We start from the raw sequence: 17,254 nt of genomic DNA on the forward strand, positions 1-17,254 counted from the left end.
TCACCTGTGCCTTTCCCCCTTCCTCAGCAGCATCCTTCTGCCTGAACTTCCTCCTTCAGATCTACAGCTCTTCCCTCCTGAACAGAAGCTGGAGGTCCCTGCAGCAGAAGATCAGAGAGAAGTTCCACCATGGAGGACTAAAAATTCCACAGATCAGCTGCCTCTCTGACAACACTGAGAATGATGAAGACTGAACTCTTCATCTTATGGCTTCAATCCAGAACGTGCTTCAGTTTATGGTCCCTGTGTAGCTCATTGAATGAAAGCTTTTGAAAAGTATAGTGAATGTAGACGTTTTTTCTCAACAATGTATGGGGAAAAAACCCAAAAGTAACAATTAATTTAGAATGCTACAGCACAAAGTACAAACATTTTTTGGCCTGTGTTTGGTTGACAGCTCAGTAAATGTCAGATTTACACCCTGACTCAGCTAAATCAATTTTGGTTGTGCTTTTCTGTTGTAGGACATGATCTTTGCAGTAGATGCTCATGTTGGGATGGAGATATCAGATGGAAATGCACTTTATTTTGTTTTTTTTATCAATTTTTATCACGTAGTTTTTAATCCCCTATAACAAGCTAATTTTGAGAAATGCTCAGCCCCCACGGGGTCCTGCAGGCACTGAGGAGCTGGGATCTGCGCCTACAGGTTTCCACCCTGTCTGTGTTTTATCCTGAACCGGCAACAGCGCAAGAACTCCCCAATTTGACTTGTCACCCACCCCCCGCTACTCTACAGACTGATGGAAAATCTACAACTAGCCCTTGTCAAATTTGACATCCACTGAGCTGACCCTTAGATCAGATTATGGCTACTTTTTCTCCCATGTTTTAAAAGATAAGACCCCATACCCCTCTATTTTATTTTCACTTTTAGTGCCTAGCTAACTATAGATTTGTAAAGAGAATCTTGCTGCTTCATCCTGTCAGAACTGCAGAATCACAGAACCTTAAACTAATACCAACATGTTCACTAGCAGGACACGACCCACAAAAACGCACACGCACCCTGAGATCACAATAATCCTCACAAAACCTCCCGCTCCTTTTCCTGCCCCACTCTTCTTTGGTATGTCAAACTACGTTCACACTGCAGGGCTTAATGCTCAATTCGGATTTTTTTGAAAAAAATCCAAATTTTTTGCAAGACCGTTCACATTTCCAAGTAAATCCGAACTTTTGTGGTCTCCAGTGTGACCGTGAGACGACCCAAAACTGACCCGCATGCGCAGAAGAGTACTCAACGGTGAACGACGTCACTCGTTGTTTGCGGAGCCAACGTGAACAATGGATGTCAACGGTGGAGCTCTTTTTGCATATCGTCTGTACCCACCGTAGTAGAATGAGGATGTGTTTGGGCCGCGCGCGCCGTACAGACAGGAGAAGAGCGCGTGCAGCGGTGGAGAATGGGGGGGCAAAGATCGGATACGTTTCGGAATCAGGACGGCATACCCAAGTGGCCTGGGTCGCAATTGAAAAGATCGGATCTGTGTCGTTCAGACTGTCATGAAAAGATCGGAATTGGGTTGCATAGGGGCAAAAAAATCGGAATTGGGTCGTTTCAGCCTGCAGTGTGAACGTAGCCTTAGTTTACCCTCTAAAATGTTCGTGTAGTTTTACGCTTTTCTTTCTCATTAAACAAAATATTTAATAAGGAGAATATTATTTAGACACAATTTCTAAATCATTTCGAAAATAACCTTAAATTTAACACTAAAAATCTGCAAAGTTCCCACAAACTGAGTAGATGTAACTAACCAAAAGTACTCAAAATCCTTTTCAACTTTATCTTTATATCCAGCTTGATGTCCCTAGAAATGTAAATTATTTATTTTTAGACTTTTGGAATATCTTCAAAACTAAATTTAGTAAAGAAAACATTTATTTGAAGACGAAATAGTTACTTAAAACATTAATTTAGTTTGGGTTCTTGAATAAAAAACGATTTTTTGTGTGTATTTCTGTCCACAAACACAATTGGACCCCTAATAATAGACAAAAGAAAAGGGTTTAAAAAGTTGGACCTTTTTAACATGGGAGTCGATGTCAGATTGTTCTCTGCTAAAACGTGCCTCCAGAGGTTCTTAGAGGAAACTGCAGCATTTGTTTTTTCTGCTTTTGTCTTAATCAGAAGTGGGAACATAGTTTCTGTTGGGGTTAAAAGAGAGTGTTAGCAGCTGTTGTGATAAATTTCAAATAAATACAAATAAATACAACAAATTTAAGGAAAAAACAGAATGAGTAAACCCAGATACGACCAGTTGCTGTATTTTTGGAATTCAGTTCTTCTCAAAAGTATTTTCTAGCGTAACACCACAAATGTTTCTAAACATCTTCCATGTTTGGAGCGCTGAAGAAGAGCTCAGGTGCACTCATTCGTCCCTCAGGTGTATGGTCAAGAACCTGGAAAAGCAGCTCACTGTTTTCTGTGTGGCTGTAACCACAGGAAAGCCCCTGGCCTGCAGCATATGGAGCTTTTTAAGGCAGCATCAAGTCTCCAGTGGATCTCCTTCAGTTCCGCAGACAATGAGGTTAAGGTGGCTCTCCACACCAACATGTCTGCAGTGAAAACCAGACTAATTCCTAACAGGTGTTTGAAAAAACTCCAGCTTCCCATTGTCAGAAACTCTTAAGTGTCCCTAAATCGTGTCACACCAATAGTTCCTCCTCATTGTTCTTTTAGTAAAAGTTTCCTTTGTATCAAATGAAACATCAAACCCAGCTGGATGTCCAGGTGGACCTCTTTTCCTTTTTTGGGTTGATCTTGACCGATGTTGGCTCAACATGTTCGCCGCCATGAGGCTGAGTAGCTCTACCCCCCCCCCCCCCCCCACACACACACACACACACACACTAGGTCTGACAGAATAGTCATTTCAAATGCAAATCATTTCAGTTTTGGGGAAATGTTTTCTTTTCTTTTGGGGGGATTTGTAGCATTTACTTATGTTGGCACCTTCAAAGCTGTTTATCAGACCTGAAAAGTCTGCGAGACCTTCATGTTTTACATATGTTTTGTGGTTTCAGACCTTTGGTTGACCTCCAACCAAACCGTCACCTGTTGAGCTTTTGCTACCCAGCATCAAACTGACAAACACGTCCTGCAGAGAAACTCTCTGTGAATCCACATTTTCTCCATTCATCTGCGCCTCAGAGACACCCGATCCATGCGAGTCAGAGGACAAATCCAGAAGGACGCTTTGAAGGAGACAGCATAAAGTAGGTTTTAAACGGAGTCAGTGTCACACTCAGATGCAGTAAAACGCCCGCTGATCCCATCGCAGCGGAGTTCCCTCTTCCTGAGCGTGTTTGACAAAGAGTCTTCCTGTGTTCTCACTGAAGGAACAAAGAAAGACGTAGAGGCTCTGCCTCCTGAAGAGGCTTAGAAGAATCATCTGTCAGGTCTGTGCTGGAGTTAAGAAACTTTGCTGCACATTTTCTAAGACTTTCGGTATAAACTGTTGGAGAAGAATCCTAAAAACCTTCTTCAGTTTAGACTCATGAAGGAGGAAGAAGCTAAGACGTGTTCAGAGCTTGACAGCTAGAGAGTTGGGCAATGAAACATTTGTGTTCTTTAATTTGCTTAAATATCGTTTTCAAAAAAAGCTATTTGACTTTAAGAGTGAGTTCTGAATCTAAATCGATCAGCTTTGGAACAGAATCTTCTTTGCACCTCAGCAACTTCATGGAGAACCTGCTGTCAGTTTCTGCCAAAAAGCAGATTAAGACACGGAGATTAGATTAACATTAATTTGAATGTAAAAGATTATCTGAGTATACATCTGTTTACTATGACACCCAATCTCCTCTGTTATTGTGCTTTTAGAGCAGTGCCATGCGCTTTGGCTTTGCGTAATTCAGAGGAATAGGTGGGGAGAGAGAGGGTGGGCTGAATCTCTGCTGCCCCCCGCGTGACCCCGGCATCCCTGTGAAGTGCGCTCCCGGATTCCGAGTAAAGAGGAAGCTTGCGTGTCCTGGGTCTCGACCTCAAACGGCACGCACCCCTTGAACCCTGCTGCCGCGCGCCGGCCGCCCCATCTGGCCCGCCGTTAGAGAAGATGCGTGTCAGGTGTGAGAAAGCCAGACTGTCACGTGACTTACCTTCCAACCGGCGGAGCTGTTGCTATCTCCTTTATCCTTGAAGTACGGCACGAAGCGGACCATCCAGTCGTAGATCTGGGACAGGGTCAGCCTCTTCTCTGGCGCGCTCTCAATGGCACGCGTGATCAGGTCCGCGTACGATAGGTTCCCCCACGCGTTGCGCCGCGAGGACTTGGCTTTGCGCAGCTGTCCCGTCACGTCTAGCGCGGCTCCGGACACGCGGGCGGGGGCCGCCACCTCAGGGGCCGACGCGCCCGCAGGGTGCTTAATGTCTGCCGGCGCGGCGCCGTTGCTCTCGGCCCGGCACGCGGGAACGTCGTAATGCTCCACTTTGACAGACGCTGGACCCCCGCCACGCGCCTCCGCCGCGCAGGGGAAATCCTCCGTGCACGGCAGCGGCCAGGCGCACGAGCGTCCGTGAGGCTCAAATCCAGAACGAACCGGACGCGCGTGCATTCCGCCGCTCTCCATCATCATAAGCATGATGGTCGCGAGGTCACGTCAGCCGCGTGTCCGTGGGTTGAAGCCCGAGCTGCTCCGCGCGTGAAGCAGAAAGAAGTCCGTGTTTCACAGAGCAGCGGTGTGGCTCCTCCTCCCAGGAACAAGCTCCTCCTCCTCACATCAGGACAGGTACAGGTGTGTCCGACCCTGTGACAGTCATGGTCTGCGCGCTGAGGTCAAACGTCCCAAAGGCGCAGCAACAGCTGATCTGATCCAACTCCTCCAACTGTCCGAGCGCCCTCTCACCTTTTATCCCCACGCCGCTTCACCCTTAAATTATTCAGAAGTGGCTGCAATCCTACGGAACTGAGCAGGTTTCGTTTGGAGCATCTTCACGTCGTGACAGCGTCCACACGTGCCCGCGCGCCAATACAGCTCTGAGACACTTTAAGTGAAGAAGCTGCTGCTGTGTAATTGGACGCGCGTGGACCAAGTCACTCCCTCCTGAGCGCGAGGGGGGAGGGGGGAGAAGTTCCGACTCTAGTCTAACCATAAATGCATAATTCATAAATCCAAATCACAGAGAGACATTGTGTAAAAGCGATGTTCAAAGAGGAAACTTGTGATTTGAACCACGCTTTTCATGGTGGGGGGCTCTTGTGGATGGGGGTTTTTGGATTGGGCTTCATGGAAAAGCGGGAAATGGTGTAGAATGTCCTAAATATTCCACACCATTGTCCTCAAATCTATTTATTCACGCGCCTTTACAACATGTATTTGCGTAAAGAAACAATTAAGTAACAAATAATTTTGTGTATGACATTAATGCTCGTTACTATAGTTATAAAAGTGCACGTGAAGCATGTATATCATTAAGTGATGTATATTAATGTATAATGCAAATAATAGATCATTTCAATTTAATCATGAAAAAATAACAAAACAGGTATTTTTGAAGCGTTTTTCTCATGTAAAGAAAAACTGTAAAACAATGAGAGAGAGAAAATGTTTGATAAAATATTTATTTCATTTTTGAAATAGCCTTAAATCTATTTGTAACCATAATTTGATAGTCTTTATGAGGTTGTTCCATTAAAAAAAGAACTCTTAAAACTTGTTGTTGCTCCCGCTGGGGTCTCTATTAATGCAATATGAGCTTCAAAGACCAATTCCCGTGCAGTCTAACAGCATGTACATCCGTGTTGTGGTCCCTCAGCATGTCTGCGGGACCACTTCCTGTCGCGCTCTTCTGTCAAAGCCTCTGCTGTGGATGAGCTGCTGAAGAGAGAAAAGAGGAAAATAAGCCCATCATCTGTCCATTACATTTAAACCAGACCAATAAATATGCAACGCTTTACTGTTGTCCATGAATAAAGCCACAGATCACAAAAGATGGAGATCCACAAAATTGGGGAAATTTGAACAGTTTTATTATGGACAATCGAACAGTTCAGGGTAAATCTCTGGGGTATCGAGATGTTTTTAAGCACTCAGATGTTCCTCTGAATGTTCTTCTGCAAAAAAATGTTCTTCTGCAGACAGATTGTCTCCTGCACACAAATGTGCTTCTGGACACAAATTATTTTCCATACAGTGGTTCTTCTACATAGATATGTTGTTCTGCACAGAGATGTTGTTATGCACCCAGATGTTCTTCAAATCATAGCTACGCTGTTCTTTTTAACAAACCAATATAGCTCTGCACTCCGATGTGCTCCTGGACACACACATTCCTATATGTACCTTCTACCAATAGATGTTATGCTGCACAGGGATGTTCTTCTGAGACAACAAATCTTCTGCTGCAAATCAAAGTTCTTCTGAAAACAGATGTTTCTCTGCACACTGATGTTTTTTCCAGCATTCAGGTGTCTTTTTGCACACAAACTTTCTCCTGCATGCAGATGTTTTTCCGCATGCAAGTGTGTTTTTGCACACAGATGTTTTCCAAAATGCAGATGTTTTGCTGCATGCAAGTGTCTTTTTCCACGCAGATTTTCTCCTGCATAACCCAAACCCTTTTTCACAGAAAACCACAGAATCAAAATGGACGCGTCATGTTTCTTCTGCATTCAGGTGTTATTTAGCGCACCAATTTTCAACTGCACAGAGATGTTCTTCAAAAAGCAGATTATCTTCCGCCTAAAGCTGTTCTTCTGCATCCAGATGTTTGTCAGCTCACAGTAGTTCTCCAACACTGAGATGTTCTGCAGCAAAGAGAAACTCTTTAGCACACGCCTGTCCTTCTGTATCAATATGTTATAGGTCTTTTGCACAGATGTTCTTTATTGCACACAGATGCTGTCCAGGTTTCTTCTGCAAACTCTTAATGTTCAGATCCAGGAAGTTGGACATCCTCTCTTTTCTTCAATTGGGGTCCCAGCCAGAAGGTACCATGCATGCTTCCTATTGCCATTCTTTCCTTTCAAGCTATCTGATTCCTCAGTCTTGGAATGTGCTTCTGGTTTACTGGGGTAGGAGCCACATAATTAAAACAGACCTGTCATGATCATCTATGACAAGAATCTGGGTGATGCTTTGGTCTAAATGTTCCTCACACAAAGCATAATTGTTAGAGTTTGCTTTTCAGCATAAATCAGCCCTGTGATTTAACATGGTTGGGTCAAAGGGCGCCACATTTGTCACCCCCGTCTCCTTAGGTGGCTTGGAGTCTATGAAGCTCCATCAACAGCTGCTCTGTCTACGTCTACGTAATTGTGCATTTTGGACTTCCAGGTTCAAAACTCTTATCTATTTATTCTTATTATTTACAGGTTCTACATACAAAACGTGCAACTATTGAACATGCATTAAAAGCCAGGTTTAGCCAGGTGGAACGTTGACCAATTAGGGACTCAGATGTGGTAGTGACTTTTGGATGGCGTCCCTTTTAATTCACGAAAGTGCCAACCGTTTGAAAATTGATCATGGAGGAGAAATTAATAATTGCGGTTTGCGCCCGGCCAGAATTATATCATGTATCAAAAAAGAGTTGTGAAAGAAAAAGCCTGGCGCAAGATTTTCAAAATTTGCCAGATTTGAACCGATTCAACGTTTCGCACCAAGCCTCTTCCAACTTCAGGGACATGCGCTAGTATCAGGTAGCAACAGTTCCAGTGTCAACGCCATATGCTAAACACATGTTCAAGAATGCATGTCACATGTCTGGTGTGAACGTAGAATTAGACCAAGCTTTGTGTGTGTCGTATTCATTCATAATCCTTCACTTCTGTTCTTTTGGACTCCAAATGTAATCACCTCCTTATGCACTCCATCTTTTCCATTTGGTTGTGGGAAGTGTCAGAAGTAAATGACTATTTTATATACAGATCTTGCTTTTGAACAGAGGATAGATTTTTGTCAACCATATCATATCTGATTAAAAAATGTTTTTAACCTGTAAATTGATTTTGGTACTTTAAAAGTATAATTAATATAAAAAATAATGTAACTTTCACTTTAAAACTGTGTTTTTGTTTCTATTAAAATTTAAAATTTAATTGCATGCAGTTAAAACAAAAACAAGACCCCTAAGGTAAAACAGAGTTGTGAAAGCAGGTTTTTAAAATGTGTTTCACATATAAAACACATTTTTAGGGCTAGAAAAGCTCAGCAGGGGTGAACTACAACAGCTTAAAACTAAAGTGAGGTAGAGTCAGGCAAATCATTTCTAATATGTGAAGAAAATCATCCTAAATCCAATGCAGGTAAATTATTATAAGTGTTTCAAAGATTTTGAGATTTTGATTCCTTTCTGGCCTCGCAAAACAGCAGTAAAAGATAAATAAATAAAGTGATGATGTGCCAGTACAATCACACCTTATAAAGTCCTGTCTCCACGGATGCTTCAGAGTCAAAACCTGGTGGTTCGTCAGACGCTATTATGACCTACTTTGTCATTTAAGGATGGAGATTATGTCATAAACCACAACGTCCTGTTTGTACATTGCATAGGGACGGAAGCTTTGGAGTGGTTGGATGGCAAACGTCACTCCTGAGAAGGACGGTTCTGTTTGCTCTAATAACAAAAATGTACACACACCCCCGCCCCCCCGAGCAAAAAAACAACAATCTTAATAATGTTTTCTTTTATGGACATCATAAAGCATGTTGTTAAGACAAAAAATGTTGAATTAAAAAAGGGTTATAGCTAAGTTTATCTTGGCTTCAGCTTCCATCTGCTGATCTTCAACCGGTTCAGAGTTTTCCACCTCTTCATGTGTGTTTGTCTGTAGCAATGGGGGGGGGGGGGGGGGGGGCACTCCCTGCTTTGGAAATACCTGAGTTTTTCTAATATTGAGTAACCCTGTCTGCTGCAGAGGCCATCTCCATTCAGGAAAGGTGAGATGATCTCTGATGTCCTCATAATGAGGAGAATGGGATAGTTGCATCCTCTCTGTTTGTTTCCCTTTACTTAACCATGTGGTTGAGCTTAAGCTGGATCTCATCTTCAGGTGATTTCATACCAATTTATGCAAAGTAATCAGACCTGGAAGCTCTAAAACATTGATAAACTGCACAGTGTTGTGTGTCAACAATAAATTATTGAAACAAGGCATAACTGAGTTTTCGAAAGAGTTTTTAAACTAGTTTTTGAGTTGAGGAATGCTGCTTTCCTGTAGTATCGTTCAGCATCCGTGTTTTCCAGATTAGAAGGAGTAAATAGCTTTAAACCCTTTGATTTTAAGACGTTTCTGGTTCAAACTGCCCAAGAAAAACTTTTTTCCATTTTTTTAAAAACTTGATTGTTTTTCTTTTTGCAGATAAGCTTCCTCCCACAGTCCAAAACAACAGTGGTCATAGGAAAACTCAATATTGACTGTGAATGTAAACATGAATCTTTGCTTTTACCTTTACAAAGGCCTATCAGAAATACGGCATCCTTCAGGGCGTTCAAAGAACATCCACCTAAGTTTGGAGCCTCCAGGTGTTGAAGGACAACAGGTCTGAAGAGAGTTCAGATAATTCAATTCAATTTTATTCATATTGCCCAAATTCACAATAACAGTCGTCTCAATGGGCTTCATGCCAGTAATTGTAAGGTAAACATACAATCAAAAAGGATCATAAATGCATAGAATCCAATAGGAAAATACTAAAACTTTAACTAAACAGACTAATCTAAACTGGCATCCCTGCCCTTTGACCCCCTTCGCGGTAAGGAGAAACCCCAAAAAAACAGGAATCCGGAAAAAACAAAGAAACCTCAGGGGTGTCCACGTGAAGGAGGGATCCTCCCCCAGGACGGACAGACGATTTACCAGAACTCTTAGAGAGAAATAGCTTATCTAACTCAACAACTACATATTTAAAGTCCAGCAGATGGGCTTGATCCAGATGGAGTTAGGGGAACGGCTGGGGGCGTGAGACGAGCCAAAGACAGGATCCACTGCATAGTGTAGGAGCAGTCAGGTACAGGAGCATGGATGAGCCAACTGGAATCTGGAAGAGGGACAGTACATGAATCGCACTGCACCAAACAGAGGCATGGAGAACTAAATGATGAATAATGATCAAGAATAGAGGAGAGAAGTAGATGAGAATAGAGGACAGAACCCCAGTGCACCATAGTTTCCCCCAGCTTCAACTTCTAGCAGCCTAGTGTCAACTTTATTGTTATTGTTAAGTTTAAGTTTGGGGGCTAAACTTACACAATCCATGGAGACTATCTGAGCATACAGAGCATCTCTGAGGATTTTAGGACCTAATATAATGACCTCAGTTCCATAATCCAAAGGATTGAGCCACAACATGCTAGGAGGAACCAAATTTAAGATGAACTTTAGAGGGATTGAAGTTAAGAAGGACAAATGTCTGATGTCTCAAAAAAAACTTCCACAAAATTCCCACAGGAAGTTATACCACAAAAAGTCTCTATTGAATCCTCAACAAAAAGTAAAAATAGCTAAAAATTATATGTATTTCAGTCTTATTAAATTTCTTGTTCAGTCATGAATATGATTTTTTAAAGCCACGCCCACCACTGGCCTTGAGTGAGCCACTATGACATCAAGCTCTTTTTTGAGCCAATCAGTACGAGGTGAAAAATAACAAGCCGATCCCATAAAGAAAGTATTTTAACTCAAGTATTGTGAGCATCACCAGTAAGGGTTAAAGCCTGTTTTATCATGTAGTGTAAGATGGATGACAAGTTCACAGAAAAGTAATTGAGTTTGTTTTTACCACTATCATTCTCACCAATGATAGAAATTGATGAGTCTGCTGGTGAAAGGTCTATGGAAATGCACGTTGATGTGCATTTTGGGCTTTCAAAACTCTCGCATTCCCACGTAGATATACAAGTTTTTACAAGTGTTTTTGTGCACTACGCACAAAATGTGCGTCCATTGAACTCGTGTTGAAAGTTACACCAGTCAAACTTTGGGCAATCAGGGGCTTGGATTTGGAAATAACGTATGGATGGCGTCCATTTAATTCAGGGAAGTGCCAACCGTTTGAAAATTGATCATGAAGGAGAAAATAATGATTGCAGTTTGGAATTATTTCACCCCAAGTCTTTCATTTCGGAATAGGGATGTCAAAGAAGCTCAAAAAGCTCTGCACGGATTCAACATTTCGCTCCAAGCCTCTTCCAACTGTAGTTGGCAGACATTCGCTAGTACACAGTAGAAAAGAAAAAGAAGAAGAAGAAGCCCCTCCCTGCTTGTCCAGTGTAAACACCACGGGCTACCTGTCCGTCACTTGCTGGGTGTGTCCGTTGTTCAACACGTTCACACCAGAGGTCACACCCTTTCTTGACCTTGTAGAGATGGAGGAAACAGCCCCCTCTTGTGGGTGCTGTATGATCTGACAGCAGTGGTGTAAAACAGGGATCCTATCCATGTCCTTCACCCACACTGGAGCACAGAAAAAAAAAAGAAAATCAGCAGATGTGAAACAAATGAGTCAGCGCATGCACGTGTCTCCTAACATGATGAATGTAAAATCTGCTTCCATAGGTTCTCAGAGTCTCCCCTGCTTTAACAGCCATACAGAAATGCTGAAGTGTGAATCAGTGCAATGACCGTCCTCAATGAGTTGGTGAAGAAGCCAACTGTGCCCCCCACCCCTAATGTCGCACACTAGAAGCTATTTTGATATTAGAAAAACCAAGTCAAAAAGGCATGGACCTGTGCTCATGCTTTTCTGTGCTTTTAATAAGTGCAAACCATATTTTTGTGTTGCTCCTGCCCTACAGCCCTTTTGATGAATACCAACACTGAACCCCCTGCCGCCCCCCTACAGCATTGTTGAGTGGTGTAAGGCTCAGGCAGTGACAGATTTCTTTCTGCTACACCTGACATAAAGAGCTTTAGCTAACACTACCCGACACCTTGTGTTAATCCTGTTTTAAACTGCACTCTCAGCCATGAAATCCACTCGCAGGAGAAAAAAAAAGGCTCTGTGATGCGGTGCAGAGGTGTTACACAGATAATCGTACCCCTGCCACTTTCTCTGCAGGCTTTAGTGCAACAAAACCATGGACAATTAAAGCGCGACTTCTAAGAAGGAAAAAGCCATATGGGTTTTTTTTAATGATGGAGGGGGGGGGGGGGGGGGGGGTTGACAGTGGAAGACGTGTGACACATCCCGTCCTCACAAAAACGTTCTTCCCCTGTAAATTAATACTCAAGGTATTGGGGTTCCTCCAGAGCATCTTCTGCTTTTCTGTGTCTTTTAAAGTTTTGTTCTTGAAAAGTACCAACTCTTATAGTGAAGAACAGTCAACTGTAAACTGAACACCACCTAAAGAGAGTAATTATCCACTTTCTCCATTAATGTTTGTGCCCCTCATCACAAAACATACGATTTTAGCAGAAGATTTTCCATCTTTGGAAGTCAGAACAAGTTTTGAGGACAGAAGATAACAATGATCTCCTTCATGTTGCTTTGTGCCTGAGCAGAAAAGTATCAGTGGTGTGAATTGATTTGGACTCTTGGTTCAAATCCCAGCTGGGTCCTTTCTGTGTGAAGTTTGCATGCTCTCCCCTTGCATGCAAAGGGTTCTTCAGGCACTCGTGCTTAATGGGTCCTGATCATCATTGTAAAGGCGAATTGGTTTTAAATAGACTTACCTGACTAAATAGAAGTTCAAATTTAAAAAAATAACAAATATGTGTTAGAGAACTTGATGATGTCACACTGACTCAAACAGAGTACCCAATTCCAAATGAGTTCAGTTTTGGTGGTAAATAGGTCCATGCCACAATTATCAAACTACCAGCACTGGGTCTAAAAACACAAAAGAGGTAAAGATTGCTTCCAAAGTATCTATATGCCTCATGACTGCAAACGTTTGTAAAATAGTGCTATGCAAGCACAAAATCTGTAAAAAGTTAGAACTTCCCTGGGAATTACATTTTCTGCATGAAGCCTGTAGAAATCTACAATTCAGAGTTTGAATCTGTGATTAGAATGCTCTTCTTTCAGCTCCTGTTTATCACATAATGTATTTTAAGCAGAAAGATAAAAAAAATGAAAGAGATGGTACCATTTTATTCAGCTGGTCTTTGAAATACAGAACACTGTTAACTACTGAAATCCATCTAGGTCTTTACATAAAATATCCATAGAAAATTTGATGAATGGTTGGGTTTGTGGAGTATGATAGACCTTAAGCAGTAATAGAAACTGCATCTTTGTCTAAAACAAACAAAACTATAACAAGTCCACATTCATACATGAGAAATAATTTAAAATCCTGATTTGAGCTTCAAAAAGATCTGAAACAAACAGCTTTAAGAATATAATACAACCTGTTGCATGTTAAATTAACTGACAACTGAGTTAGTCAGAACTGATGTGAACACATCTGAGCTGTCATCTGGATTTGAACAACACAATAGTTGAAGCTCTATAATCTCTTTCTAAATGAGTGTTGAAGATCCTTGATGAGAAACAAAACCATGTCTGTCAAATCTTCACCCAAAACAGTTCTATTTTGAAAACTCTGCATTTTCTTTTTCAGGTCATTTATGATGAGGCACCTTCACCTCTTAGAAAATTTGCTCAAAAAAATCTGACACTTTTTTAATTGGGAACTAGTATCAACATGCACCAGGACAGCATGTTGTACTCAAGAACATAAAATAGCATGTGATCACTTTGTTTCCTTATTCAAAACCATGAAAGAATAAAAGGAACTTCCACCAGATTTTAAAAATTGAACAAGATTTCTCAAAAAATGTTTGCATTTTGTAACTTTTGTGTTCTCCCATAAAAAGAGATCAAAACAATCATTGTGATCTTTTTGTTACTGACTTGAAACATTTTCTATTATTCAAATCAGATGCACTATTTTTCAAAAAAGATTCTCTTTTTCGCCTTTTTCTAATAAACTGGAGCCAGTTATTAAAACATTTGTGCATTTTGTGGTACAAGCTCTTAATTTGGCATGGATGTACTTTAGGATCCGCTCTTTCAGAAAAGCACATACAAGAAAATACAATCTATCCATCTATCTATCTATCCATCTATCCATCCATCCATCCATCCATCCATCCATCCATCCATCCATCCATCTATCTATCTATCTATCCATCTATCTATCCATCAATATATATATATAAAAATTCTGTAAATACCCCTCAAGACTGCATTTTGTACACCATATTGTTGAGACTGGGGCAAATAGACATTGAATATTTTTGGAACAATTAAGTGTATGGCGCCATCTATTTTGTATTTTTATCATTTTTCTGAGTACATTCAAAAGTTTAGTTATGATTAGCAGCAACACAAAAATTAGAGATTTGGGGCAAAAGGTTCTTTTTTTATTTTAAACTGAGTTTTGAAGCCAAAGTACAACAACAAAAAAGGGGGTTGTGTGATGGCATCCAGCGAGGGGGGCCCTGGCTGACAGGAGCCTCCACAGAAAGGTAGTCGACAGTTTTGGAGGCTGACTGTGACAGCGGATGGCAGGGTGGATGTCACAGGTACAGTTCCCCCATCTCCCTGTATCTCAGAAAGTTTCGCCTGGCTGATCAGGGACGACAGCGGCGCTGCTCCCAACCTTCAGTCAGTTGTCACATGAGGTCACCGCAGGAGACAAAGGCAGCGCGTCACATGTGAGCATGCGCTGGCATCTGCTGCTGCGTGAAGCTCCGCAGCTGCAGGCGTGGGCCGGCGGAAACAGAGACGAATTCAATCTAAGCGTAATCTTGATTATGTTGGCGGTCACCGGTCGGTTCACACTGCAGGAATGAAACCACGACAACTTAGATTTGAAGGAAAAACGTGGGAGTTCAGAGGGTCGTATATCATTAAGAAATTGAGAAAGTTAATTAGGCAGCTCTGATAATTATTGCCATGGCAACCTCAGCTCACTTATGCAGATTTGATTAAAGAGGTGCCACTTCTGTGTGGTGTCTGTGACAGCGGGGCTGCGCAGAGTTTGAGAGCCTCCTAGAGGCCAGAGGGCGTACTGCTCACTTAATTTGCAGACACATCAAGAACAAAGGTGCTTCATCTAAAGTGGTAAAAAGATGGTGATGATGATCCAGAAGAGAGAGGCTCCTATTTCCCCACTTCCCTCCATCATCTTAGCTCACAGTTTTCCTGTTATTTTCCCTTCAGGGAAAGGAGACTTCTTCACTGATGAGGCTGCTGATGCATCTGTCTGGAAGGAGAAAGCGCGCTGTGATCTGCATGCAGAGGAGGTTCCAGCTCAAACACCGCCCTCTGGTGGAAACGCAGCAGCATGTGTGCTCCCATGCCTTCCACTGATGGGCGGTCAGCCACAAAGACAATACACTTTTTTAAATTGAGCAAATAGTAGAGCATACTTTATAAATGAGCGCTTAAAAAGCAGTAAATGAGCACAGACAATGACATGTGAAGGAGATCATCAGAGAAGCGGAGTGACACTGGCTGCTGCTGCACACACTCCTTCAAGACTGCTGAAAGCAAAAGAAATCCCCTCAGTGGCCTCCTGTATGTGCGTTTGTCTCAGCATGTGCATGTAGTTTTCTTCTCATATTTGTGTGTCTTAGTTTGGTGCCATGTGTGACTCTGCGTGTGTCTGTGTGCATGCATGCATGTCTTGGTTTGTGTGTGTGTGTGTGTTTTGTCTCTGCATGTGTGTGTATTGTTGTAGTTTTTTTCTGTTCTGTCTTGTTATGTTTGAATTTGTGTGTTACTGTGTTTTTGTCTCTGTGTGTTTGCGTGTGGTTTTTTTCTTGTTTGTGTTTCTTAGTATGTTGGCATCTGTGCTTGAGCCTGTGTGTGTGTGCAATCTTTTGCGACGTTCACACAACCCTAATGAACAGTCTACGTAAACGTGCATAAATGTGTGTTACTCTGGCGTTTATTCATCGCTAAACAAGTTTCTGACTGTTTTCGGGCTCTGTAGGTTCAAAACATGTGTTCAATAAATGAGCGTAGAAATTTCTTACAAAGCCTCTTCCAACAGTATATGGCGGCCATGCGTTAGTAATTAGTAAAAGAAGAAGAAGAAGAAGCCCCTCCCCACTTGTTCAGTGTGAACCTCAAATGCTGAACGCCCTTTTAGCACATTCTTGAACACTCGTCACATGCCCAGTGTGAACGCAGCATTAGTGTTTCTGTGTGTGTATGGTTGTCAAACACAAACACCACAAACATTACATGCACAGTGGACTGAGCTACAGATTATGGTTTATTACGGACAAATTCAAATAACAGGCCCCCCCCAGTGTGTTTGTTCAAAACTGTGATGAGCCGTCAGACCGCTCTAAATATAGAGAACAGGAGCTTTGCATGGATTGCTCCTGCCTGAGTTTCCTTTGAAGGCATCTACCGTCCATAACCTCACTGCCTTCTTCTAAGCTTTTAAAAAGAGGAAAAGCTCCTCCTCTTTTTATCAGAAAATCAACTGCCGACTAGAAAGCTAAAACTGAGAACAGTAACTGTGACTAACAGTATTCTGTCCCCTTTGCCTTCAAATTTAAAATGGTTTTTTTCAAGTAGTTTTTTAATAACCACGGCTGTAGTTTGGGTTTGTTTGTTTGTTTTAGGGACCAAATATATTTGAACATTCTGAATAAATTCTCATTCACCCAAATTTCATCCCGCATTTGGTGAGAGTTGGTCATTCTTTTACCTACTACTAAGGCATTTGAAAAATAAACATGAAGGGGTGACTGAAACCAAGATCCTGGTCTCGTCTTCATCGTTTCCTGCTGCCAGTCATAGTAAACAGGAAATTGTGACTGTTCCTTTAGATCCCACCAGGACCGTGGAACTTGCAGTTGAACGAACAACGGATCAGACTGATACATTTGTGCCCGATCACTCCATTGATTTAATCATATTCAGACAGAATAATCCTGCATAATCGCGTGGTGGTTAGCATTCTCGCCTCACAGCAAAAAGGTCCTGGTTCTTCTTCTGGCATGTTCTCCAGAAACTCCGGCTTACTCGCACAATCCAAAAACATGCTTCATGGGTGGCTCTATCTTGCCCCTCAGCGCCCATGTAAGTGTGGCCATGCAAAGTGTTGAGGGTGTACCCCACATTCACATAACAGTAGCTGGGTTGGCTACTTTGCTTTCAAACTGATTTATAAAATAAGGATAAATCTTTACCTAAAAGATTGTATTCTGTTTCAGAGATTTGACTCGTCTTTTCAAAGGCTGTCAGAACTTTAAAAAAAAAAAAAACCTAAAGAGAGCTGGTGTTCCAGGAGCTGAACCCACAACTTACATTCATAGGTAAGCGAGCTGTGATCATCTCA

At 42.0% G+C, this 17,254-nt stretch overlaps 1 protein-coding gene across 1 annotated transcript in view; it reads right to left on the reverse strand.

The window, feature by feature from the left end:
- Positions 1-4,978, reverse strand: part of foxo6b (forkhead box O6 b) — a 46,438-nt gene extending 41,460 nt beyond the window's left edge. Inside the window, exon 1 of the mRNA XM_023960041.2 lies at positions 4,102-4,978. Within this exon, the coding sequence (XP_023815809.1) occupies positions 4,102-4,584 (483 nt within the window). The 5' untranslated portion in view covers positions 4,585-4,978. The remainder of the gene's footprint in view (positions 1-4,101) is intronic.
- Positions 4,979-17,254: the final 12,276 nt, after the last annotated feature.

This window comes from Oryzias latipes, chromosome 11 (genome assembly GCF_053564925.1).
Source record: "Oryzias latipes strain Hd-rR chromosome 11, Olatipes_Hd-rR_3.1".
In the NCBI taxonomy this organism is placed as follows: Eukaryota; Metazoa; Chordata; class Actinopteri; order Beloniformes; family Adrianichthyidae; genus Oryzias; species Oryzias latipes.